We start from the raw sequence: 22,468 nt of genomic DNA on the forward strand, positions 1-22,468 counted from the left end.
AAGGCTATTTGGCTCGAGTGCAAATTCAGGATAATTTAGTTTAATTGTCATAATTTTCTTTTCCACCATTATCAGAAACATTGGTTTTGTACTTCCAAGGGCTTTAATTAAACTAGCACGATTTGCTTTTGTCTTTGTCTTTCCCTCTTAGACTGCTGCAGTTTCTTCTGGGGCTCACATACATGAGGCCTTTCCTCAGGCTCAGAATTCATCAGGAGGTCAGTACCATATCATTACTATGATGCCTCTTTGAAAAGACATTTGTGAAATGCTCCATACAATAATCATTGCCAGTAATTCTAATCACGAATGCTGATATACAATTTGATTTTCTAGAGTTTATTACATTCTTACATAGAGGATTGAAAGTGGTCCTGTGAAACCACTGGCCAAAATCATGGCTCCAGCAAACATAGCAACAGTTCTATACATTAGTTGCTGCAACCTCTTTGTCCTCACCATGCACTGAAAAAGACTTTTCATTGTTTAAATATTTACTGTGTTTCTCCTGCTCCCTGACCAAGCCAATATTTCATGGGTGGAGGGCATCAACAGTTGGTAATCTACTATGCTTCCATACTGAATTTGAAATTGTTTTTATATATGATTTTTTAAAATAAAAACTGTTGTTATACATAGAATTCTAAAATTGTTTTCGATTACTGATGTTTTTACTGTATGATTGCTTCAAGATATTTTTATGGGAAGTAGTTCATAAATGGAATCAAATGGCTAAATGCACTCTTAAATTCCTTATTTAATATGTAACAACCTGAGATTTTATAGTGTATTTCAAGTGTCCAGTATCTCAGTATCTTCACCAAAAAGGCCATGGCACCATCCAAAAACATCAGCAGTCACTAGCATCCCAGTGATGATTACAACTGCCCTGTAATGTATGCCAGTACTATTTCCACCATTATGATGGGGATTTTGGAGACGGGCACTGAAGCTGAGAGAAAAGTGGAATACTTTAAGGCCACCATGTGAATCCCTGCTTGGCAAAGATTTGAACAAGGGTTTTCCCATTTCACACTCATACACTGCAATTCTACATGTGCTTACTCAAAAGTGCATCCTATTAGCTTCAGTGGTGCTTATTCCCAAGTTGTAGTTTAGCAATGTCTGTAAGAAATTCTAATACCTGGGCTGCATTGTACCATCCAGGTTTTCCCTGACATTTTGTCAATGCGGCCACATTTTCCCCCAAGGCTATTTTTACATCCAAAAAGCAGGACATGTAAGGAATTTTCCTGATGTATGGCAAGCCTATATGGGGTGATCCTTTTAACGCTGCCGGAGCACAATTTCTGTTCTCATCCTGAAGCAAAGTTCTTAACCTGAAGCATTATTTCTGGGTTAGCGGAGTCTGTAACCTGAAGCGTATGTAACCTGAGGTACCACTGTACCAAAGAAAAAATAATTTGGGCTTTATGTCTTATACAGTATAAAAGCTGGTACAGTTTTCTTTAATATGGGTAAACTTTTATCTAAACTATGCAGGATGTTCATGTAGTTTGTGTGCTTGTTGACATCTGGCTGTTTCTGCTGTGCAGGTTCTTGCCCTCAAGAATGCCTTAATGGAGCAGTTTGCACAGAGGCCGGAATATGTGACTGTGAGACTTTCCAGGCACAGGGTGAACGGTGCCAAATTGGTAAGTTCCAGGAAGATGTTAAGGAGCTGAATTTCATATTAAGGTGAGATGTTACAACCTTGTTTGTTAGAACAGTAACGCATACAATGCTTTTGCAATTTGCTTCCACCAGTTTGTGGAAGCGAATTGTAAAAGTGTCACACATATCACTATTTTATTATTATTTTTTGGATTGCACATTTTTATTCTTTGTAAGCTACTTTGAGACCCAGATGAGGTGAAAAGCAGGGTATACATTTTTTTGAAAAATAATAAATAAACCTAATCAAATGCTAGATCCCAGTTTAACTGCATGGAACTTTCACTAAAAGACCAGTTTACACTGGGTTATATTCAGCCACCTGGAATTTCTGTACAGAGTCAGTGACGAATGGATACAGGAACTGATCCTGTACCATCACAAACAGCCTGTGCTGAAGATGGCTGAATCTGCATGGTAAGCCACTATATTTGAGTAAATTGTTGCATGAACCAGCCTCCACATGACTGCATGGAAAGTAGCTGTCTACCCGCGTGAGTCTGCCATGAATCTCAGTGAAATTAATAGTACTTTTTAACTACTGAACAAGAATAATGGGGTTCCAAGGCAAGCACTTACAATTTTATCCCCTCTCTTTAAGAGCTCTGAAGTTGAGCAATATTCAGCCTGTGTGCTATTTTCATTCTCTTCCACACTGCAGTGAGAGATGTTGCATCTGTGATATTCTTCTCTATTCTATTTTTTATTTTTTGCTCCATCTTGAGTTCATGTTCTCTGGTTGCAAACCAAATTTGAATGCAAGTGAAGGAACCACACATAATGGAGGAACTTTCCTGGGTTCCTTTCTCTGCAATAGCTCTGTCTTTTCAGAAAATACTCAAGCTGTTCATGTGATGCCAACGTGAATGTGAACTGATTTTTTTGATAGTGATCCAAATAATCTGGCCTACATGTGACAGGCATCTCTTAGATCATTCCATTTATAATCTGAATTTTTAATGGGTGTGTGTGTGTGTGTGTGTGTGTGTGTGTAAATATATATATAAACTGATATGATGAATATATTTGAAATGGGCGACATGGGCTTCTTTTACTGCACCTGCAAACCAACACTTTGCTCTTTCTAGTTCCAAACGCTGGCAAAGACAGAGATGGCATTTGCAAATCATGGGGTCAGCATCACTTTGAAACATTTGACGGCATCTATTATTACTTCCCGGGAAACTGTTCATATATTTTTGTGAAAGACTGCAGTGATCCAGAGCCTCAATACACTGTGTGGGTAAGATTGGGAATTTGGCTTGAGAAGGAAGTAAAAACAGAATAAAAAAATAAGTACAACATTTCTTTCCACTTTCTTTAACTCCTCTGTAGTTGCTCTGCACAGACTGTAATGTTTTTAATTGAAATATGTATATCTGCTTTTCAAGACAACTCATACACCCATAGCTGGTGTTGATGCGCAGGTTTAAGAGAGAAACATGTATGCTTCTATGTCTGATTTCCTATGCATGGTATTTGTGCTTCTGAGTTCTGACCAGGAATGCGGGAAAATTTGATTTGATTACCAAAGCTACCTAATTTACGCTTTCCAAAGCAACACATGAAGCAAAAACCAACCATCCTTAAAAGTTCGCAGTATGCTGAATTGTGCAATGCAGTTCCCCAGCTGAGTCCTGGGTATAAAAATGCTTATACAAGAGTAAAGCATGCATTGAAATGAATATATTAGTGGAAACAACATAAAAATGTGTTACATTACAGGAAATAGTTATGCAAACGTGTGTATATTAAGCAAAATTGCACATAGGCATGTGTATATTAGAGGAGGATGTGGGTGGTGCTGTGGTCTAAATGTCTGAGCCTCTTGGGCTTGCCAATCAGAAGGTCAGTGGTTCGAACCCCTCTACAGGGTAAGCTCCCATTGCTTTGTCCCTGCTTCTACCAACCTAGCAGTTTGAACGCATACCAGTGCAAGTAGATAAATAGGTACCACTGCGGCGGGAAGGCCCTTTCCACCTGGCCTAGGGGGCGGGGCCACACCCACCAGCCCCACAAAAGAGGCTCCTCATGAGGCCAGAGGAATATCGCCCGGCTATTGTTTTATTGATTTAGTATGCTGTAAACCGCTTTGAGATTTTTATTAGAAATATAAAGCAGAAAGAAAATTTTAAAATATAATAAAATAAGGTAAATGGCATTTCCGTGCACTCTGACTTCTGTCACGGTGTTCTGTTGCACCAGAAGTGGTTTAGGCATGCTGGACACATGACCTGGAAAGCTGTCTGTGGACAAACGCTGGCTCCCTCAGTCTGAACTGAGATGAGTGCCACACCTCACAGTCACCTTTGACAGGACTTAACCGTCCCTGGGGTCCTTTACCTTTTTACCTTTTTACTCTATATTAGAGGAAATATGCAGTCAAATGGCACGTAGAACGAGTAGTTAGATGCATATGAGTTAAAATTGCCCAAAGTATTATTGGTCCCAGTTCTTGGTCTTTTTTGGAAAACAAGGTGAGCTGCTTGCAGATACTGGGCAAAATAATGTATTTGTTACTCATGTAAATCTATTTCTCTCCCTTTAAGATTAACAACAGCCCAAGTTGTGTTGGTTCAGTGTATTCTTGTTTGCGGTCAATCAGCTTGTTCTTTGCAAATCAGGAGGAAATAATCATATTGCGGCATGAAGTAAGAAAGGGCGGGATCAGGTAAACAGTCCAGAAGTTTTTATCTAAAGATGTTTTAAAATCAGATATAAAGTATTGCGATAACGCTTAGGGAAAAATGTACCCTAATACAGCTCTATTACAGGTCCAGTGTGAAAAAAACTTTGATGTAGGAAATAAAGATTGATTTGGAGTATAAAAACACTGCCTTCCCCCTGCCCCACTGTAATGTCATTAAATCAATATGGGGAATAATATGAGCTCACATTAATTTATCTAAAGTGATAATTTATGTTTGAATGATGTAGAAAGTATAATTAAAATCAAGAATTTCAACGGTACATTTTGATTGTACAGTGGCCCAATTTGTGAACTACTGAAAGCTGTAGTTAATGGTTTGCTGTGAATGCACCAATCTCATTCCCTTTGCTCCTCTTCAGTCGCATGCAGGAGAAAAAAGCCATGATTCCTGCCTTAACATTAGGTCGGAACTGAAAATTGTGCTTTGTTTTACTCAAACTACAATCAGTAAGCCAAGAACAAATCTTGGCTTTAAATCATGGTTTGTTAGGAGTGAAACAAACCACAACCACTGGTTTGGATGTAACACTAAGCCAAGGACCATAGTTTGCTACTCCTATGTGAGAGTGAGAATTTGGATGAGTAAAGTGGTTGAGATCAGCACATTCATTGTAAACTCTGGTTTACTGTGCTGTGAGCAAGGCCTCACAGCACAGTAAACCAAGGTCTGTTGAAAACCTTCAGTGCTGCCAGGTATATGCTGACAATTAAGGAAATATCCTATAATAGTGGATTTCTGATTTTAATTTTTTATATAGTTTTTATTGTATGGTTTTATGTATCAAATGAGTAAAAAGACAACATGAAATGCACTTGACTTGCACTTTTTGAAGTGAAACTTCTTCTGCTTCCCCAGATTGAGATTGCCCCAAACAATTGGAAACGTTTTCATTGAAAGATTAGCAGATTATATTCTGGTGAAAACTACCTTTGGCTTTTCCCTAGCTTGGGATGGAAGCTCTGGGATTTACATCAAACTGACTGAAGAACACCAGGGGAAAACATGTGGCTTGTGTGGAAACTATAACAGCAACTCATCGGACGATCTTGTAATACAAAATAGTAAGCAGATAGCCGAGTCAAATAATTTGTGAATGCAACCCTCATGGATCCTAGCCTCTAGTAAGGCAACACTGCAAGGATATTGTACAGTGGTACCTCTACATACATTCACCTCCGGTTACGTATCCTTTGGCATAGGTGCGTGGCAAACCTGGAAGTATTTTTTTGAGTTTTGCCATGCACGCACATGCACAGAAGCAGCACCTCCAGATATGAACACCTTGGGATCCAGCCGGAGCTCCGGAATGGATCCCATGCACAACCGGAGGTACCACTGTATTGTGAACTGTAGTTATCCTTTTTTTTCAAGTTTTGTTTGGGGCAAAATGTCAATACGTTTATAAAATGCTTATGCATGTTCAAAGTACACAATATCATTTTTTCTTGCTGCAATCCTTACAATAACCTTGGAAGGAAGGTCAGTGGTGTTAGCCTTGTATTACAACATAGGGGGCCGATGTTGAGAGACTGACTTGCATAAGGTCATCTAGTAAGTTTATTGCAGACATGAGATTCATGCTGGTTGTCTCTCAGTTGGGAGCCATTGATGCTTTGCCAAGTGATAACAAGATGCTTTCATATCAGCTCTGTGGTGTACCCATAATTCAGAGCAAACTAGATATGATGACAGAAGCCAACTGAGTGGAGGCAGTGATGACTACCAACTTGGATGACTTTTAAAGAGAATTAGACAAATTCCTGAAGGACAAGGCTACCTATGGCTACTGGCCATATTGGCTATGTTCTGCCTCCACAGTTGGGGGCAGTAAATGCTTCTGAATCCCAGTTACTGTTAACCATGGTCTTGTGCCTGGAACTTGCTTGCCGGTTTCCTACACGCATCTGGTTGGCCACTATCAGAATAGGATACTAAGCGAGAGGGACCATTTGCCAGATCCAGTAGGCTCTTCTTATGAGTAGACCAAGTGAAAATAATGGACCTAAGTTAGTCATCTCCAATCATTTCAATGAGTCTACTCTGTGGATACAACCTCATGTGGTTATTTTTTTTTTTTATCATGGCCACCAGTATGCCGTAAATGCCTTGTTGTGTGAGATATGTTACGAAGGTTTAAGGTTTAATGAGCTCAGGTCAAGGGTGCTTCCAGACAAGCACATGGTGTCTGGAAATTGCAATCATTTCCATGACCGATAAATGTAGGAAATATTTATATGCATAAATGGACGACTATTTTAATACTATCTACAGCAGGCTTCCTCAAACTCGGCCTTCCAGATGTTTTTGGCCTGCAACTCCCATGATCCCTAGCAAGCAGGGCAAGTGGTCAGGGATGATGGGAATTGTAGTCTCAAAACATCTGGAGGGCCGAGTTTGAGGAAGCCTGTTCTACAGTATATGCATTCACACGATGCTAGCCATATGTCATTTACTCTTGTGGGAAATTGTGTTGTTTAATAGGTGACTATAAGGAGGATATTGCTAAATTTGCTAACAGTTGGTCTGTGCAAACTCCAGATGATGCAGCTTGTGTAGCTATTGCCTCTGATTTTCCTAGTCCATGCTACATTGACACAGAATCTTATGAGGTAAGCTGACTAGATTGCTGTTTTTATAGAGTGGCCTCTAGGATATTTGTTTTTTTTTGGCCTTTGGTTCTGAGAACACTGGATAGCAGAAATCTCATTAAAGAAAAATTTGCCGTTTTCTGATGCTCCTGCAGCCTCTTGAAAGCTTCTCAGGGGGTTAGGAGACAGTGTGAGTGGGGTGTGGAGGCTTACAGCATGTACCTTCATGTATGCTTAGGGGTAGGGGAAACTCCAATACTGATTTGTGGAGGGGTCACAAGAGAGAAATCCAGTTGCGTAGTGGAAGTCCTTATGCTAGTGGCATGAGATCACTGGATACAGCCCATGGGCACTGGTAAATAGGTTGGGTCAAGAAGTTTAATCTGATTATCAGCAGTTCAGTGTGGGACGATCCTTAATTCTTTTTTGATTTTAAAGAAATGTGAAGAAGTTAGAAGAGCTGTACTTTTGGTATGCTCTCCTGCAAGTGCATACACGGCATAGAATAGAGTTCATTTTATTGCCAAATTAAATTATGATTTAATTTTCATAGTTACTTAAAGAATGAAGAGTTCCTCAGGGGGATGTTCTCTCTTTCTTTATCACTGAACCTGGGAGATATTTTGCCAATTCAACACAGTTGGGAAGGGAAAAGCATTAGAAACACAATATAGGACAACAGAGGGGTTATAGCAGAAATTGTACGGGTCTCAGGGAGAGTTAAAAAGTGACCTTGGGGCATGCATATCTTTGGTACGACAAGGTTAAAGCTCATAAGGCATTCAAAAACCATATTGTCAGAAAATCTTTGTTTAATGTCTGGATAAGATATAAAGACCTGCTGGAAAGTAAAACCCCAAGGTGGTTGTCACCTATGGAAGCTAAGGCTCAGAAAAAGCTCAATATGGAGGCTAAATGGCCAAAATATTGGGAAATTTTGGAACAAGAAGGTGACAGATTGAAACTGCAGAGTTTTGAAAAATTAAAAGACAAAGTGCGAGATTGGCTTCATTACTATCAAATAAGAGAGGCCTATAATTTGGATAGAAAAATTGGCTTCCAGGTGGATAAATCGAAATTGGAAACAGAACTGTTAGAACCAAAAACTAAGATTTTGTCAAAGATGTATAACTTGCTGTTGAAATGGAACACGCAGGATGAAACGGTCAAATCAGCAATGATCAAATGGGCGCAGGATCTAGGTCATAATATTATGTTTGCTGATTGGGAGCAGTTGTGGACCACCGGTATGAAATTTACGGCATGTATTGCCTTAAAGGAGAACATTATGAAAATGATTTACAGGTGGTACATGACCCCAGTCAAGCTTGCTAAAATCTATCACCTGCCTGACAATAAATGTTGGAAATGTAAAGAAGCTGAGGGAACATTCTTTCACCTCTGGTGGACTTGCCCAAGAGTTAAGGCTTACTGGGAAATGATATATAATGAACTTAAGAAAGTACTTAAAAGTACCTTCCCCAAGAAACCAGAGGCCTTTCTCTTGGGCATAGTTGGCCAATGGGTGCCAAAGAAAGATAGAACATTCTTTATGTATGCAACAACAGCAGCAAGAATACTTTTAGCTAAATATTGGAAGACACAGGATCTACCCACCGTGGAGGAATGGCAGACGCAAGTGATAGACTACATGGAGATGGCTGAAATGACTGGCAGAATCCGTGACCAGGGAGAAGAATCGATGGAACAGGACTGGAAAAAGTTTAAGGACTATCTACAAAAATACTGTAAAATCTTTGAGTGTCAATAGGATGTGGGAAGTAAAAGTAACAGGGTTTGTGTGACCTTGGCCAAAGGTGTGTGAAAAGAAGAATCTAAGAAAAAAAAGGATAAGGGGTTATGAACAGAACAATATTATGTCATATTTTATAAGATGAGGTACGGATTAAAAAAATGGAAAATGGGGACATAATAATTAGAATATAACATTAAGTATGGTTGAAACAAGGTTTTGAATTTGCTGAATCTGATTGGAGTAAAGTGGAACACAAAAAAGGGGGATGTGAGGAGGTCAAGACAGAGGGGCATGGAACTTTACAAATTTAAGAAAGAGTGTTTTTCTTTTTTCTGTTTTTTTATTTTTCTTCTTTCATTTTTTTTCTTTTTTCTGTCACATATTGTTGTTTTTCTTGAGCTTATTTTATGAAACATACATGAATTAATAATCAGCTATATTCTTTTTTTTTGCACAGAACATATACTTCAAGTGCCAAATACTCTTGCAGTTCCCTTTTCTCAGCTGCCACCAAAGCATAGATCCTTACCCCTATATTTCCAGCTGTATGAATGACCTTTGTAGGTAAGCAGAGTAAAAGCTCCCCCCCCCGCCCCATTTCTTTTTTGTATTGTCCCCAATTGGGTGGTGTGTTGCGTTTTCACCATTGTTGTTTCTTTGCCTTGTAAGTGATTTTCTCTATTCTTAAGAACCTGGAACAGTTCAAAATGTCACAGTCAGCTAGAATAGAGGTAGGCAAACTTCCTGCCCCATTATCTCCCATTAGTTTAGCCAGGAAATAAGCTGACTTACTTACCTAGAAACTGTCTGTAGCTCCATTGGAAGCCAAGCCAGATACACTTAATTTTCACAGGGACAGCTCTTCACAGTAGCCTCTTGCAGAGCAACATCTCTGTTGATTTGTTAGGGGACTGCAAAAACTATAAAAAACTTTCTGTGGGCAGCTCCATAAACACAAAACAATGCAGTGTTTAAGTGGTGCCCCATTTTCCCAGCTTGTCAAAGGACTTTAGCTTGGGCATTTCTAATGCTCAACTCTTGTTTGAGACGAACACTATCTAGCCCATAAAGCTTGTTTCTATGCCCAGGCCCAGCAAACCTTTTTGACATCTCTTCACCGGTATCATTACTTATTTTCCCTAGTGAACATTTGTGAAAACTAAGGATGGTACAAGTACAGAAAACTTTCAGATTTTTTTATTTTATTTTTTGCAGGTGGGGGTGGGTTCATTAACCAGGCTTGGGCTATTTGTGAAAGTGAATTCTTGCTCTGTGGCGGACTGCAGGAAGCAGCTTGTAGAATGGCAGTTTATCTATGCCAAGGCATGTAGTTGGTGAGATTCATTTAATTGGATTATCTGTGGTAAGGTGAGGAGAGTGAGGGTAAGGAAACAGCATAATGGAGTTTGACATGGTGACTTTATAATAAGGGATTTCAAGCCACCAGCACGCATACCATGTGATAGATCATTATATTAAACATAAAACTACTAGAAGCTGGAACATCTGCGGAAAGGTAGATTTCATTTTCATTTCAGTGTCTTTGGCACGGATTCCAACTTCTGTTTTCTGTTTTGTGAACATAATGGACCTGTGTTCACAGAGCAGGGCTTTGCCACCTATGCACCCCACTAAGAGTCCTGAAAATGTACTCCTGAGGATTGAGGGACACCCCCCTTGTGGTATAAGGGGGCTGTAGCAGGAAGGGGTTATTGCTGAAAACTGAATCCTAGCTTGTATTATATCAATTTTCTTATGAAGTTACAATAATCCTACACATATAGTTTGAAGATTACAGATTTAATCAGTAAGGGTTTGTTTTTGTCTTTTCAGAGAGGACGATGATGAAACTTACTGCCGAGCGGTGACAGAGTATGCTCGATCATGTTCACATGCAGGCTACCCAGTGCGAGACTGGAGGGATGATTTTCCAGCATGTAGTAAGTCTGGTGGGTCTAAACTGCAGAGCCTAGGGCTTGCTGATCAGAAGGTCAGCGGTTCAAATCCCTGCGATGGGGTGAGCTCCCGTTGCTCGGTCCCTGCTCCTGCCAACCTAGTAATTCGAAAGCATGTCAAAGTGCAAGTAGATAAACAGGTACCACTCTGGCAGGAAGGTAAACGGTGTTTCTGTGCACTGCTCTGGTTTGCCAGAAGCGGCTTTGTCATGCTGGCCACATGACCCGGAAGCTGTTTGCAGACAAACGCTGGCTCCCTCAGCCAGTAAAGCGAGATGAGCGCTGCAACCCCAGAGTCGTCCATGACTGGACTTAACGGTCAGCGGTCCCTTTACCTTTACCTAGTACTTTAATATTAGGTCAGCCAAACAATAGCTTCAGTGTGTCAATCAGTGTTAAAGATGTTTGTTGGACCAACCTAATACCACTGAGAAATTTCCACTGCAGCAACCCAATGGTATGGATGGCACATTGCAGCCATTCAGAGTGGAAACAAGAACAATTTTAAGTAATTGCTTTCATATTTTTGGATTTTGACTACTTGGTCAGGGTAATAGAGCTGTTTCAATATCCTGTCAAAGCAGATGTGTATTCTACATTACATTCATATAAATATTTATGTAAAATATTTATGTACCACCATTTTTCATACTAGATTTCAGGGTTATTTACATTCTCTCTCTCTCTCTCTCTCTCTCTCTCTCTCTCTCTCTCTCTCTCTCTCTCTCTGTCTCTCTCTCTCTCTCTCACACACACACTCCTGGTTCCTATAAATGTACATGTCTACAACTCCAGATTCCTCTTGCTATGAATGTGCCTATGAAGGTCCTACTCGAAGATGTTTGGACTTGAAACATATGCTAAATTTAGGATACTAGTAATTAGTTACAGTACTATTAAAACACTGTAGAACAATACTTTGTGGGTAGTATCCAATGCTAGTCTCAAGGTAGACCCATTGAAGTTGATGAACACAACTAACATAGGATCATTAATTTGTTGGGTTTGTGCAATATGTCTCCTTATCTAAATGCAATGACCAGGATCATAGCAATGTTTTGAACTTCTTGTATTTTAGATGATAAGTGTGAAGATAGTTTTATCCATCGGGATTGTATTAGCTGTTGTCCCCCAACCTGCACTTTTGAGAAGGATTGTCTTGGCAGTAATCTTCATTGCTTAGATGGATGCTACTGTCCTGATGGTAAGTAAGCTACTTTTTCAATTACTTTATTTGAATGTTAAAGCCACTCTGCTCACAACAGAAGTGTGTTTCAATGCATCTTCTGAAGTTCCCATTCATTTCTAGGTTGTATGTACAGAAGAACCTGTAGAGTTCTGTGTAAAGATAGTCAGAACCTCAGGAAAGTGTATGTTCATTTCTATATATCTTTTTTCCTTCCCAACTCTTGCTATATACTGTTTTGCATATTGTTTTAAAAAGGTACTGAATACTTTACAACTCTGGGTCAATATGAAGGCTCACCAAATATGTGAATGGCAGATATAGATATACAAGTAAAGAACGCTATTTGAGAGTTGTCAGTATTAGTCACAGCAGTATTTGTTGTCTCTTAATAGGATGGTTTTGTTGTCTGTACAGACGTTCCCAATTTTAGGCCATAGTCTAGTCTAGACATGTACATATACGCTGTGAATTGGTGCAGATGTATCATGGCAGTCTCTTAATCCTGGTTAATTGATAGGGAATAAACTGACAGGTTGTGGACTTCTTTCTCTATTTACTACCATTACTACTTATCATCACCATCATCATTTTATTTGTATGCCGCCTTTCCATAGTTACATAATCACAAGCATAACCAAAGTAGTCGTAAACAATAAAACCAAAAAGCATATAACCAAATTTAACTATTTCCACATAAATCATAAAATCTAAAAATAGGGATACTAAAAATTAATATCAAGAACAGCAACAAAATCCCCTAAACCATACTCTCAGTGTTCATGCTGTCATCAGCCTCAACAGTGGTTAGGGATTAAATGGCAGTGCTGATATAATCCTTAACCACAGTTGAGTATTAATGATTCATTTAGTATCAAACTCTCTTGCATTCTAACCATGGTTGAGAAAACATGGTTTAAACCGTCAAGTCCAGAGAAGGCCTTATCAACATCCCTCCCTAAACTTCACCTGATGAACATCTTTGCTACATAGTAAATGACAGGATATATATATATATATGTATATATATATGTTTATTGTGATAACATAAATGGTATTTTTTTATAACCTTAGGTCTCATAATGGACAATGGAACTTGTATTTCCCTCTCTGATTGCCCATGTGTTTATCATGGGACGCCATTTCCTGTTGGCTCAAAAATTGAGCAAGAATGTAGTAACTGGTATGTAGACATTACTTCTATTATCTCTGTCTTGTGTCTGAATACCTTTAATTACCTTACTTTAAAGCACTTGCCTTGTTGTGCTATTATTGTGGGAGTTTTTATAGTTGCATTTATATAGTAAATATCAAAAGGGTTACAATGTTTTCTCCCAGCATTCTATTTTGTTAACACATTGTCTATTTTGTTTTAGTATTTGTATTGGTGGAATTTGGAACTGCACTGAACATGATTGCCCAGGTAATTTATTTTTTCTCTGTTTTTGTAAGATAATTTTTTGTTTACTTTGTATTAATATATTTAAATGTTGGTATCTTAATAAGTAAAAATACTAAAAGTGACACATCAGTTGAAATCTAACTAATACAAAATATATTGTAAACCTCTCTAACCACTAACAGTGAAATCTTATACATCTACTCAGAACTCAGTTCCATCGAGTTCAGTGGGCGATATCCAACTAAATATTTAACTGTTCTTGCCTTAAGCTGAATGTTCAATTGTTGGTGATTCTCATTTCACAACTTTCGATGGTCGCCATTATACCTTCCTTGGGATTTGTCAGTACATTCTGGTGAAGGGCACTGGGAAAGACAAATTCACAATTACTGTACAGAAAACTCCATGCGGCCAGGTAAGGTCATGCTTAAAATAAAATTCTATGCTGATATATAAATACCTACACCATTGGAGCCAATTAATTAATTAAGAGGATTAGCAATAATAAATCATTCTTTTTTCTTAATATTGAGTGTCTACCTGATCATAACCTGGATTCCATTTCAGTTGTAAGTATTGCCTTTTTGTAAAGCCAATTGCGCCTTTTACTGAGATTAAGTCTACAGAGCTTTTCATTCACGCATGATTACACAAGCATCTACATATTTGGTTACAGTCTGAGCAGGTGTCTTAGGCAGATAAATGCTCTTGGTGACAGGGCTGAACAGGTTTGATATACTGCCAGCCAGATAAGAGGCATTTTGAAACTGACTGAGATATTTATTTGATATTTTATAAGCTCTCTGGTTTTTTTTTGGGGGGGAACAATAAATCTAACAGCTCACAGAATATTAAAATATTAACGATAGGGCATTTCAACTGCTGGCTAGTTAAATCCAGAATGCTGCAGCATCAATCTCTTCCTCTTATGTATGAAACCATTCTTTGAGTTTAATATGTGTAGCTCAAGGTTAGCCAACATGACATCGTCCAGATGTTGTGTGCGAATAACTCCCATCAGCCCCAGCCACTATGGCCAATGGTCAATGATGGGAGTTGTAGTACAACGAAACTCTAGAGGGTGCTGCTGCATTCCATGAGTATAATTAATTCATTTATTATCTCTAAAGTTATTTTTTAATGGTATATTGCAGCTCTTTCCTCTAGGCCTGGTGTAGTGGATAGAATGTTAGATTGGGGAGACCAGGGTCCCGCTCAGTCATGTAGCTCACTAGGTGACCTTGGGTCGGTCACTACCTCTCAGTTTAAGTTACTTTCAGGGTTGTTGGGAGGCTGAAATGGGCAGGGGGAGGAAAAAGAACATTGCCCTCTTCCTTGGAGGAAGGCCTAATAGAAATGGAATGTTGTTCAAAATGGAATGGAATGAATGGAATGCAATTTAGGAAATACTTGTCTATATTTTTCCTTTCCTTGTGCTCCCGTTGCCCTGCCTTCCTGGGCCCATTCAGAATCTTGATCATGTCTGCATTCAGTCTATAACACTAGTTCTTGAAGATGACTTGAACAAGCAAGTGACTCTGAACCGAGGTGGTGAAGTTCAGTATAGCTCTTCCAATCAGGGTTTGAACCTAAATGGTAAGACATTTATTATAATACCCTTCTATTAAGGTTCTTATTGTTCCTTTTCTAGCCAGTCTGTTTCAATGAAGATATACAAATTTTTACATTAATGTCTCTGTGTGTATGTGTTTTCTCATGCCTGGCACAGAAGATGAGTTAAATAATTGTGTGGTTTTTGTTTTTTTTTAATGAAGTGTTATCAGTTGATATGAATCAGGGTTTCCAGCTCCAGAAAACTCTTTTTCAGTTTGGGAACTGAGGAATCGTCCAAATTAAATAACTGAAGGCATTGATAGATTAGTATACAGGACTTCATTCATCATGTGACTTGAATTAGCTAGTTGGCCCACATCTCTGGAATTCTATATGTGAAAGCAAAAACGCATGAAACGAAGCATGTTTTATAGCCCTAAGCCTGATCTTGTTACAGTTAATTGATATATTATGCTTTCGGCCTTGAATGATTAGCATACACATTTCACTCATCATGTGAACCGAATTAGGTAGTTGGCCCACATCCCTCAGGTTCTGTATGTGAAACAGAATACATACGAAACGAAGCACGTTTTATAGGCTTCTCTTGTCACGGTTAATTGATATCTCATGCTTTGGGCACCTTGTCAGGAGGCTCCTCTCTGGAAGTATTTTAAACTTCTTTCACTCTTGTATATGGTATATACAAAATAGCTGCAAGGGACTATTCTATCTAAAGTGTCTGTCACTTGAGGCTGAATAAACCACAAAGCCCTCCTGGATAACTTGTCACCCAATCCCTCTCAATTTCCCACCTTGAGAAGGCTCCAAAGGGGTTTGGAGAAGGTCATCATCTTTTCAGTTCTTTTTGTTTGCTTGTTTGCTTTTAGTTAAACGGAATAATAGCGGCAGAGTTCTCTATATAAAAAAATGCTCTTTTTTTAAAAAAAATCATTTTTTAAAGAGTTGACATTATGAAGATGGAATTACAGTTTCTTCCATATAGGTTAAAAATAACATCTCTCTGTTTTGATACTATATTAGCTTGTGTTATCAAAAGAATGCAGTCTCGTACCTCTGGACAATGATTTAACGTTGTTTGGGGAATTACCCCACCTTCTGTTACGTGTAGGGTATGCTGAGGTGCAGAATCTGTCTTCATTGTTTGTGCAGCTGAAAACTAAATTTGGTTTAAGAATTCAGTTTGCTAAAGATGGCGAGAGAGTGTATATTCAACTCAGTGCTGCTTGGAAAAGGAAAACTTTGGGTCTATGTGGAACATATAATGGAAACTTGAGAGATGATTTTCTGTAAGTTTGACTTCTACTGTTACTTCATTATTCATTTAGTTAGCCCATAAGCAAAACTCAACCCATATGTAAAACCTGAGTAATGATGTGTATTAAATCCAGATATACAAAATATTAACCAACATATAGAATAGATAGCACTACACTTTATTAGGTAAAGCTTAGCTACTCAGTCAAGCCAAATGATCAGTCACTAGAGCTTTTCTGGATATTGTTTATGCTTGGCTAATTTACTGAATTATGTAACTGTATAAAAGCAACCCAACATGATTCTGTATACCCTTGTTGTAAGTTCTTGCCACGTGGTGACCAGCAAGCATCAAGGAAATGCTCTCAGGTGATCCTGAAAGTTCAGCAGAGCAAAAGGCAAGATGTATAAGCCTATTTAAGTAGCTCTCAAATACAGTGGTACCTCGGGTTACATACACTTCAGGTTACATAAGCTTCAGGTTACAGATTCCACTAACCCAGAAATAGTACCTCGGGTTAAGAACTTTGCTTCAGGATGAGAACAGAAATCGCGCAGCGGCAGCGGGAGGCCCCATTAGCTAAAGTGGTGCTTCAGGTTAAGAACAGTTTCAGGTTAAGAACGGACCCCCGGAACGAATTAAGTACCTAACCAGAGGTACCACTGTAGTTTAAAAGGCAAACCTAGCAGCTTGAACTGTTCTCAGAAGACTACAGGTAGCCAATGGTCAAATGTTACTTCAGTGAGGAAAAAAGAGCCCCCTATTACATTTTCAGACATGTGAGCACCTTCTATGCTCACACTCTTCCACTTGTGCATGCCTCCCATCATTCCTGCCCTGCAGACATGCTGGCTGGAGCTGATGGGATTTGGAGTTCCACATCTGGAGGGAGTCCATTTGCCTACTCTAGGTGATGTCAGGGCAAATAGTTTATTCCCAGTGACAGGCATTTTCTCTTGGCCTGTCTGGTTCTTCTGCCTAATCACTCTCATTTTCCTCCTCAGATCTCCAGCAGGAATGATCGAAGGGACCCCGCAGCTCCATGCCAACGCATGGAAGGTTTCATCAGCATGCCATGTGCCCGTCAACATCCCCGTGGTTGATCCTTGTAACATTAACCAACAAAATGGTGCACTTTTACTTGGGGGTTTTGATGTAGATTTATCATAATAGCGTTCTTAGATCCCAGTTCTTTTCCTGTGTCTGAACTTTATTGTCTCCTACAGATGATTTTGGGCTGTTTCTTTAATCTGCCATTTAGATTCAGAACAATCTTTCTGGTAAAGGCAAATCTCTCTCCTGTTTGTTTAAACCCCATTGATTTCAATGGGTAGCATATACACCTAGCTTCCTGGAATGGTGCTCAATAAGGTCAGTGGGATGAGGGCTGTGCATGTATATTTGCATGCATTATGTTTTGGCTAGCCTGTAGTTTTGGTGTAGTGTTATCAGTCTTGGCTACTTACTTTTCACCAAGTGCTTTAAATAGTATGAGTACTGCTATAAGCCAAATGTTGCTTTCCCTTAGTTGGGTATGCATCCCAGTGTGATCTCCTCAATCAAGAACTCTTTGCTCCATGTCATGTCTACATCAGCCCAGGATTATACTACCAGCGGTGCCGCTTTGATGCTTGCAAATGTGGGAGCAGCTGTTTGTGCAGTGCTCTTGCACACTATACTTACCTATGCAGCAAGCACGGAGTTACTGTTGACTTCAGATCTCATGTCTCATACTGTGGTGAGTCACTGAACTGTGAATTATTATTATTATTATTATTTTTAAATTGAAGCATTACTAGGATACATGCATTCTTCAAAACAAAAAAACCCCAAACCCTCAGACTGCTTGTTTCCAAATCTGCCTGGATTAGTAACCCCATACTGAACATTAAGCAGATCTGGCCTGTTCTTTAATGTCTGAATTCCTCTGCTCCTTGATTAAGCCGGTAAGATGGAACAGGTACTAGCCTGGTCCTGGGGGTCACTGAGAATTTACCAGCCTTTCTTGGTTTGCTAAGAAGCAAGTGATTTAATGCATCACAAAACCAGCCAGATGCATCTATATGTTTAGAAGGAAAAAACCTGCATGCAAGTTTGAAATGCTCTTCTACAATCTTCACCTGAAATTTAGAATCTTACTATTGGCCGATTAACCCTGACCATAATATATAGCTGGAAATAAATATACAGCATTGGCGACAGATGACAACTGCAGTGTTTGGGCCAGTTAAGGTAGGGGGAGGTAGTCACTGATGTATTAGGGTCCTGAGCCACATAAGGCTTTATAGGTCAAACCCAGCGCTTTGACATATTGAGCCCAGAAACTAATTGGTAGACAGGGCTGTCAGGCAAGGATTGGTGTTGTGTGCTCAGACCATCTTGTCCTGGTGAGCAACCTGGTTGCTAAATTCTGCACTAGCTGCAGTTTCCAAACTGTCTTCAAATGCAGGTTAGCAGAGCAAGTAACCTGGCCAAGGCACAGTCTGACCCCCTCCTTTGGTAATCCTCACAGAACTCTAGCCCACTGGTTGCCACTAATTTGATTTTGAATTGATTTTAAAATAAATTGATTTTAGAATGCTGTGTTACTTTTATTGTTGTTAGTCGCTCTGAGCCTGGCTTCAGCTGGGGAAGGCAGGATATAAATAAATTATTATTATTATTATTATTATTATTATTATTATGATTATTATTATTATTATTAAAGCATAGACAATAGATGTAAGGCTGCTCCTGTCCAGATAGAGGTGTAGCCACCAGATGAAGGCAGTCTACACCACTGAGGCCTCCTGAAGCTCAAATGACAGTGATGGCCCCGGAAGTACTCCAAGCTATGTACCTGCTCCTTCAGAGGGAATGAAACCTCATCCAGAACAGGCCTCATCCCATCCATCCAGTCTAGAGAACAACCCACTAACAGCACTTCTTGTGTGAATTAAGCTTCAGGTTATTGGCTCTCATCCAGTGCAGTACTGAGACAATACATCAGTCTAGCATCAGTCCACTGCCACACCTGCAGGTTTAAAGGAGTATTTGAGCAGTATGTCATCAGCACATTGCTGACAAACATACTCCAAAATTCTGGATAACCACATTCAATGGTTTCATGTAGATCAGGCATAGGCAAACTTGGCCCTCCAGTTGTTTTGGGACCACAACTCCCATCATCCCTAGCTAACTGGACCAGTGGTCAGGGATGATGGGAGTTGTAGTCCCAAAACATCTGGAGGGCCGAGTTTGCCTATGCCTTGTGTAGATGTTAAACAATATGAGGAATAAAATCAAACCTTGCAGAACCCCCAACTGAAGGTTCCACTCGCCAGGCACCACCTTCTGAATACAAGCATCCAAGTAGGACTGGAATCACCACAGAGCAGTGCCAACTGAGACAGCCACTCCATATTAATGTTTAGAGGAATTAAAAAACAGTCCTGTTCACCTAGGCAGTTGAGAACAGAAATACATTATCAGCAGCTTTGACATTATTAGTTTTGTGGATATTCATTTGGTGTTTGTGTGTTTAAGGTTTAAATTTTATTGCTTTTATTGTTTTGTTTCTGTTTTTTGGAAGTAAGGGTCAGCTAAAAAACTAATAAATAATGCTAAAGAGAAAGTGGGTTTTGTTAAAGTGTAGCAGTGCATCTTGATGTCTGGGCCTGACATTCTGACATTCGAACAATACATTGTTTATCTGTAGCATTAATGTGCAGAAGTGGTATGCTGTACCACCAGTGCTCCTCTTTCTGTGAGCATTCCTGTTCCTCCCTCTCATTTTTGGATGCTTGCGATCATGATTGTGCTGAAGGATGTAATTGCCCGGATGGAAAATACTTTGAAGAATCTATCAACTTTTGTGTGCCAATGTAAGCCATTTTAAATTTATTTAATTGCATTTTAAAAAGAAGCAAACACATCCTAGTTCTAGCTTTCAGAATATTTTTCCTAAGTATTGTGCAAATTGTAGACTTGAAATGGACGGACTTCCTCATCTTCTTATTATAGATTGACTGATGTAATGTGGATGACAGGCAAATCCCATCTCTGCGACTAATAGCAACTGTAACCTGGAAGAATATTGCTTCCTCAAATTCCTTGCTCAGCCAGGTTCTGAGCATGAACAAAACTTTAATACTTGCTGAGGGCCAAAATCTATGCTATTCTGTATTCTGGTTCTGAACACACCATACATTTAAAGCATATTCTCCACCAGCAAATAATCTTGAGCTTTATCTGAAATTTATCCCCTTTAGAGCTACAGTTCCCAGGATTCTTAAGTGGAGGGGGGGGGACTAGAATGTGCTTTAAATGAATGGTGTGTACACACACAGAAGGTTCAAGGTATTTTGGCAGAAAACCAAAGCACCTTTCTCTCAGCTTGGTAAAAGTATAATCAAATGAGCGACAGGTTGCTACCTTTTCATGGAAATCTTTCCCCTGAGACGGGACATTTCATGTTGTCTAATCACAGGGTCTGTCATGTCTGCTCTAAAGACACATTCCTATAGTTGAACTAGTTCTTAGTTTAACAACATTTCAGTGGCTGTTAGTTTCCCAAGCATGCATGCAAGTAACATTTGACTGAACCACCAATCAGTAGTTGTATTAATGCCAATAATATTCTAGAGAACAGAAAGAAAACCTCCTTTCTCTAGAACTTAAGGATACACACACACAAAATCAAATATTATAGTTCTAGTATAATCTGAAGGAAAATTTGTACTGTTGATATTAATGAGCAAGTCAGTGATGACTTCAAAGGATATGCCTATTGTAACAATTAGGATATGATGTATGAATTATGCACCACCTTCTCTTCTGTAATACTATATTATAACTGAATTCATAAGCTTTCTTTTATTAGGGTTAGTTGCCGATGCCACTATAAAGGCAGAAGTTTTCAGCCTGGGGAAATTCTACCCACACCATCAGGCTCATGGTAAGAACCAACTCTAAGAGGGGTTTTTTTTTAAAAAAAAATAATAATTCAAATTTACAGATTTGCAAGCTGACACTTGTACATATTGTTTTGGATGTGTAGTTCTCAGTACATGACCAGTTGTTTCTGGAGCTGCTTTACTTATATTTTAATTTTAATTTTAATTTAATTTAAATTAAATTTAAATAGCCTTTTCCCAAATTAGTCTTGCATGCTCCTCGCCGAGTTTTCATAACTTTCTGTGTAGTAAACCTGTGATATATTAAGGAACAATACATACTATTCTATAGACTCTGAACTGCTTTACTTGTTTGATGCATTGAGGACCAATTCACATGACCTCTTCTATGTATGATGGCTGTCACTATATGGAGGTGATTGTACGAAGTGCAGAAGTAGGAATTTAGCTTATGTTTCTTGTGGAAGTGTAGACTTCATTCTGTACCCAGTTTGCGTACATGCCAAATTGGCCTTGTGAGACTGCAGTATGAACACAATTAGCAGTGGGGTTTTGGAGAAATTCTCCCAGATCTTGGAGATCATTGTCTTAAGGGAGAGAATAGGCTGATCAGACTTAGGCTGCATTCACATTGAAGTTTATTCCATTTTTCAACTATAATGGAATACAGTGCAGGTTTAGCACTCATTTTTTAATACTTTGCAAATGGATTTTTCTGGATGCAAATAACATGGAAAAGAGCACTCAGCTTGCACTGTTGTTGTTGTTGTTGTTGTTGTTGTTGTTGTTGTTGTTGCTGTTGTTGTTGTTGTTGTTGTTGTTGTTGTAACAAAATAAAAAAATTCCTTCCAGTAGCACCTTAGAGACTAACTAAGTTTGTTATTGGTATGAGCTTTTGTGTGCATGCACACTTCTTCAGACTCTTCCGACTCTTCGTGACCCCATGGACCAGAGCACGCCAGGCACTCCTGTCTTCCACTGCCTCCCGCAGTTTGGTCAAACTCATGTTAGTGGCTTCGAGAACACTGTCCAACCATCTCGTCCTCTGTCGTCCGCTTCTCCTTGTGCCCTCAATCTTTCCCAGCATCAGAGTCTTTTCCAGGGAGTCTTCTCTTCTCATGAGGTGGCCAAAATATTGGAGCCTCAGCTTCAGGATATGTCCTTCCAGTGAGCACTCAGGGCTGATTTCCTTAAGAATGGATAGGTTTGATCTTCTTGCAGTCCATGGGACTCTCAAGAGTTTCCTCCAGCACCATAATTCAAAAGCATCAATTCTTTGACGATCAGCCTTCTTATGGTCCAGCTCTTATTCCACTATAATTCCAGAAGCAGGTTTTATGTCATGTGAAAGCTCAACTATAATGCAGAACTTAACAGTTAGGGGGGAATGTCATGAAAATGATATAAACTGCTGTGTGAATGCAGCCTTGCATGCTTAGTATAAGAAGCAATAGGTACAAGTTGATCA

General features: G+C 39.3%; 1 protein-coding gene across 1 annotated transcript in view; it reads left to right on the forward strand.

Moving 5' to 3' along the window:
• OTOGL (otogelin like) overlaps positions 1-22,468 on the forward strand; it is an 81,526-nt gene that overhangs the window by 4,980 nt on the left and 54,078 nt on the right. The window contains exons 4-21 of the mRNA XM_083574817.1: positions 152-218; positions 1,557-1,655; positions 2,763-2,917; positions 4,224-4,345; positions 5,241-5,446; positions 6,867-6,994; positions 9,187-9,293; positions 10,563-10,669; positions 11,763-11,888; positions 12,945-13,053; positions 13,247-13,293; positions 13,542-13,687; positions 14,742-14,868; positions 15,959-16,136; positions 17,110-17,234; positions 17,634-17,843; positions 19,803-19,968; positions 20,967-21,041. Coding sequence (XP_083430943.1) covers positions 152-218; positions 1,557-1,655; positions 2,763-2,917; positions 4,224-4,345; positions 5,241-5,446; positions 6,867-6,994; positions 9,187-9,293; positions 10,563-10,669; positions 11,763-11,888; positions 12,945-13,053; positions 13,247-13,293; positions 13,542-13,687; positions 14,742-14,868; positions 15,959-16,136; positions 17,110-17,234; positions 17,634-17,843; positions 19,803-19,968; positions 20,967-21,041 — 2,300 coding nt within the window. The remainder of the gene's footprint in view (positions 1-151; positions 219-1,556; positions 1,656-2,762; positions 2,918-4,223; positions 4,346-5,240; positions 5,447-6,866; positions 6,995-9,186; positions 9,294-10,562; positions 10,670-11,762; positions 11,889-12,944; positions 13,054-13,246; positions 13,294-13,541; positions 13,688-14,741; positions 14,869-15,958; positions 16,137-17,109; positions 17,235-17,633; positions 17,844-19,802; positions 19,969-20,966; positions 21,042-22,468) is intronic.

This window comes from Podarcis filfolensis, assembly GCF_964270895.1.
Source record: "Podarcis filfolensis genome assembly, chromosome: 10".
NCBI classification, from domain to species: domain Eukaryota; kingdom Metazoa; phylum Chordata; class Lepidosauria; order Squamata; family Lacertidae; genus Podarcis; species Podarcis filfolensis.